At 42.0% G+C, this 5,000-nt stretch overlaps 1 protein-coding gene across 1 annotated transcript in view; it reads right to left on the reverse strand.

The window, feature by feature from the left end:
* Positions 1-5,000, reverse strand: part of kif5ab (kinesin family member 5A, b) — an 83,409-nt gene that overhangs the window by 37,773 nt on the left and 40,636 nt on the right. The window contains exons 13-14 of the mRNA XM_063216329.1: positions 2,634-2,702; positions 1,574-1,780 (exon numbers count right to left, since the gene is read on the reverse strand). Of these exons, the coding sequence (XP_063072399.1) occupies positions 1,574-1,780; positions 2,634-2,702 (276 nt within the window). The remainder of the gene's footprint in view (positions 1-1,573; positions 1,781-2,633; positions 2,703-5,000) is intronic.

Raw genomic sequence — 5,000 nt, forward strand, 5'->3', positions numbered from 1 at the left:
TCTCTTGACTTAACTAAATCTAAGTTGACTGGACTTGTTAAACCTAACCAGACTTGATTTGACTTCACTGACACTGTAACTTGACTAGAGTGCACTTGACTAGACTGGACTTGATTAAGCGTAAACAGACTGAACTAGACTTGACATCAGTAGACTACACTGAATCTCCTCACCATCTTCTAGGAGAGCATTCTCGGCCAGTAGCTCGCTAAGCTTGATCTTGTTATCAACCTCCTGGCTCTTACAGTAAGCTTCTTAAATGTTATTGTATTGTGTATAGGGATGCAAGTTATCGATTAATTCATTAATTGTTAGCTGATTCTACCTTATCGATCGACTTACAATTGATAAGATGATTCATTCTAAAAATTAAAATACAAAATGAGATAAAATGCTGCATTTAAATTAATTCAATTCAATCAATTAATTAATTTCTATATATATTGTTAAGTCCATGTTGGTCTAGTCCTCTACCTCCTACGGTAGATCTCCTTAAATCTCCTTTTCTGGTGTATCATGTCAATAAAGGCTAATTCTACAGACTACATTGACTTCTCCTGACCATCTTCTGGGAGAGCTCCTCGGTGAGCAGCTTGGTCTGCCGAGTCTTGTCCTCCACCTCCTGGCTTGCTCTCCTATGCTCTAGTCTGCACACTAGTCTACTCACTAACACCGCCGGCGTTGAACGCGTGGAAAGATGCGGAAGTAATTGACTTTGTATGGGAGAGCAGGCGGCAGAAGCGTTAAAAGCCGCAAAGCGTGTCTAGAGTCAAAAGCGTCAAAAGCCGAGGGCGTCAAAAGTTGAACTTCATCTAAAAATATGTAATGAGCTCGGCGGCGGCAGGCGTCAGCCAATGGAATGTTTTTTCTAAACACGAGCTTCGGTTGGTCGAGATTCTGGGTCGAACGCTTCAGGTTGAATCGTTTGTGGAGTTCATTGCCCCTGACCTGTGCTTTCCAGGCAGGAGTCAGCAGCGTTTTAGCTCTTTCAACGCCGGCGGTGTGACCGCAGCATAAGTACTGTGACTAAACTTAACGATGTAGACTACACATGACTTGACACTTCTTAGATCTCTTTGTATATTATGACAATGGAGGCTTATTCCATAGACATTAGTAACTTTTTTACATTACATGACATTGCACTTAGTCAACGCTTTCATTTATTCAAAGCAACTTACAACTATTATTATTGGTTACAGTCCCTGGAGCAATGTGGGGCAATGCTCAAGGGCACTTCAGCCATGGATGGAGATGTAGGGAGAAGTCAGGGGGGGATTCGAACCGGCAATCTATTGATTGAAAGACCAACTCTCTAACCACTAGGCCACGGCTGCCCACACTAGTAACTTCTGCTCACCATCTTCTGGGAGAGCTCCTCGGCCAGCAGCTTGCTCTGCCGAGTCTAGTCCTCCACCTGCTGGCTTGCTCTCCTGTGCTCTAGTCTACACACTAGTCTACGTATCACTACGTACAACGTAGATTACACATGACTTGACTCTTCTTAAATCTCTTTGTATATAATGACAATGGAGGCTTATTCCATATATAGACACTAGTAACTTCTGCTCACCATCTTCTGGGAGAGCTCCTCGGCCAGCAGCTTGTTCTGCAGGGTCTTGTCCTCCACCTGCTGGCTCTTCTGGTCGTAGTTGACGGCCAGCTCCTCCAGGGCCTGCAGCACCTCCTTCACCTCTGCCTTGGCCCCGTCGCTCTCCATCTGCAGCCGGCCCAGCTCACTCGCCACCTTCTCACTGTCCCCGCGCGTCGACGCCAACAGCTGGTGGAGGGATAGATAGATAGATAGATAGATAGATAGATAGATAGATAGATAGATAGATAGATAGATAGATAGATAGATAGATAGATAGATAGACAGACAGACAGACAGACAGACATAGGCACAGTTGCATAATTACAGTTTGTATATATTACAAACACACACAGTCGCGCGAACACACTCACACACACACTCACACACACACACACACACACACACACACACACACACACACACACACACACACACACACACACACACACACACACACACACACACACACACACACACACACACGCAGACACACACACACACACACACACACACACACGCACACACACACACACACACACACACACGCACACACACGGTGATGTAACAGTGTTCAGTGTTATCCAGCATGTAGTGCATGTTTTTGAATACATTCATCCAAATGAGGACGAGTAAAAAAAAGAAAATATTTACTGAAATAGGTTCAGCAATACACAGAGAGAAGAGAGAGAGACAAGTCTCTGGAACATTCTGATACATATAATAGACATCCGGCCAGGGCAGCAGTGCCTAAAAATATGAGGCCAGAACTGAACTGAACTCAGCATGAGGCCAGCACCAAATTAGAGAACAGATCGAAGTGGACAGCAACTGAGTCCATCGCAGTGAAAAGCAAGAAATAAGAGATTGGGTGAGAGAGAGAGAGAGAGAGGGGCACAGGGATAACAACGGACTCCATCCCATTACAGCAAGAAGGGGAAATTAAGAGAGTGGGAGAAGGATGGATGAAGGAAGATGGAGAAAGGAAAGAGAGAGAGTGAAAGAAAGACAGAGAACAGACAGAGAAAAACTATGTCCATACCTCCTCCTGATCCAGCATCTGCTCCTTCAGTTTCTCCACCATCTGGCTCTGCTGGTTAATCTCGTCATCCTGGAAGACACACAAGCAGACCCACTCAATCAAATATTGCCTCAATGATCACAACTTCATATTGTAAAACACATAAGCAGACCCACTCAATTAAATACTGGCTCAATGATCACAACTTCATCCTGGAAAACACACAAGCAGACCCACTCAATCGAATATTGCCTCAATGATCACAACTTCATACTGGAAAACACACAAGCAGACCCACTCAGTCAAATACTGGCTCCATGATCACAACTTCATATTGTAAAACACATAAGCAGACCCACTCAATCAAATATCGCCTCAATGATCACAACTTCATTGAGGCAATATTTGATTGAGTGGGTCAGCTTATGTGTTTTACAATATGAAGTTGTGATCATTGAGGCAATATTTGATTGAGTGGGTCTGCTTATGTGTTTTACAATATGATCACAACTTCATATTGGAAAGCACATAAACAGACCCACACTGGCTAAATCGCAAGTACATATGTAATGTAAAATACACACACAGACCCACCAAATGAAACTGGCTACATGATCACAACTGTATACTGTAATAAAGCGCAAGCAGACACACTCGATCAATACTTACATTATCAAAATGTTACATTGTAACACACATCACAAACCAATCCACTTGATCAGATACTGATAAATGAGTACTTCAGACTTCAGACTGGGAGACACACAAGCAGACCCACTCAATCAAATACTGGTTCCATGATTACAACTTCATACTGCACGTACAAACACACACACCAAGTGCTTGTATGGTTAGCAGATGCTTTCATACTAACTAGCCTACCCAATGTTCCTAATGTCTGTAAATACAGTTAATTACAGATTTTGCTTATGCGTCGCACAGTAACACAGAGAATAGCCAAACAGAATGCATCGCACAGTAACATCAAGGTAACGGGGTAATTTGCATTTACCAGAGGTCCAGAGGTAAAACTTATCCTGTGTGAATAGGGCATACGAGTGTAAATGGTGCACTCATGCAAAAAAGATAATGGTAAAATATTTCTGCATTCTCCTCTTGTGCACTTAACAAAAATATCAATTGTTCGATGAGTTATTTTTTGCTCTACTGTAGCTGTGAATCAGTGATTGTTTCAAGTTTTGGCAAAGGACGCGCTCAACTTCTTGGAAAAACGAAAGTCTTTGGGTGCCCGATAAAACGCACTGATGAAGGCTTGATAGCCGAAACGCGTTTGCTTTTTGGACATGGTGGTAATATAAATAAATAATGAGACGCAGTTTGTGAGTGCGGATTTTTCTTCCTTAAATCAATGTTTGTTCCCAGCCATCATGTTATTCACCTGTGACACGAAGGAATAAGAAATACTACTTTGTAAATAGTGACAATATTTCTCTGTTCTCTTTCAGCACACTGTGCATCAATTATCACTGTGTGAATTTCAAGATACGTCATAAACAAGAACATAAGCTGCAGGTTTTCACACCAGGAAAGACGTCAGGGAAAAGATGATGGTGGTGGTGGTGGCGGTGATGATAAAACAATAAATAAGGCAATACATTTAACAGCTTCATTACCAAACATTAATGCAGCGACGTCTTGTCAGGTGTGTTTTCTCAGACAAAGAGACTTCACTGTTGCATTGACCTTGCATTGAACATGCTCTTGACAAATAAAGTTGATCTGTTAATCTGCACATTAACTCTCTCATGGATTTAATGAGGTTTTCTGCTTCTGAATCTGAAGACTCAGAGAATCTCAAGCCTTGGCTGTGTCTTAAACACTGCACACAAATTGAGATCAAGTGTGTCATCATGCAGAAGTGTCACTCAAATAAGAGAGCGCAGTTTGACCAAAGTGGCTTCCCAACACTGTGTTACTCACACATTCACTCCACTCAACCAAAGCCACTATGACACATCTAGTCCAGCGCTTCATCTAGATGGGACAGTGCGTCATCATTAACACATAATAGTGGCTCATTTTAACAGTCCATCCCACAGTTTTTTTAAATTCTGCAAGCCTCGGAATGAATTAGATTTGCTGATGAATGAGACTCTTCCTGTAGAATATATGTAGTATGAATCAACAATAACCCCACTGCTATGGTACAGTGTTACACGTTTACTACATACTCATTACACAGTTCTTCATGACTACTGTTCACTATGTAACAGGGAGGATGTTGAGATAATTCAAGTCTAAAAATACACCATTATCATGATGAATATGTTACTTTTCTCTTAAGAAGAAGGATCTTTTCTTTACTCCAGGTCAAAAGCTCACCTATTGTGTTATCAAAAATACAGTACTGGGATCTACGGAGAAATC

The sequence above is a fragment of the Engraulis encrasicolus genome, chromosome 14 (genome assembly GCF_034702125.1).
Source record: "Engraulis encrasicolus isolate BLACKSEA-1 chromosome 14, IST_EnEncr_1.0, whole genome shotgun sequence".
Taxonomy (NCBI): Eukaryota; Metazoa; Chordata; class Actinopteri; order Clupeiformes; family Engraulidae; genus Engraulis; species Engraulis encrasicolus.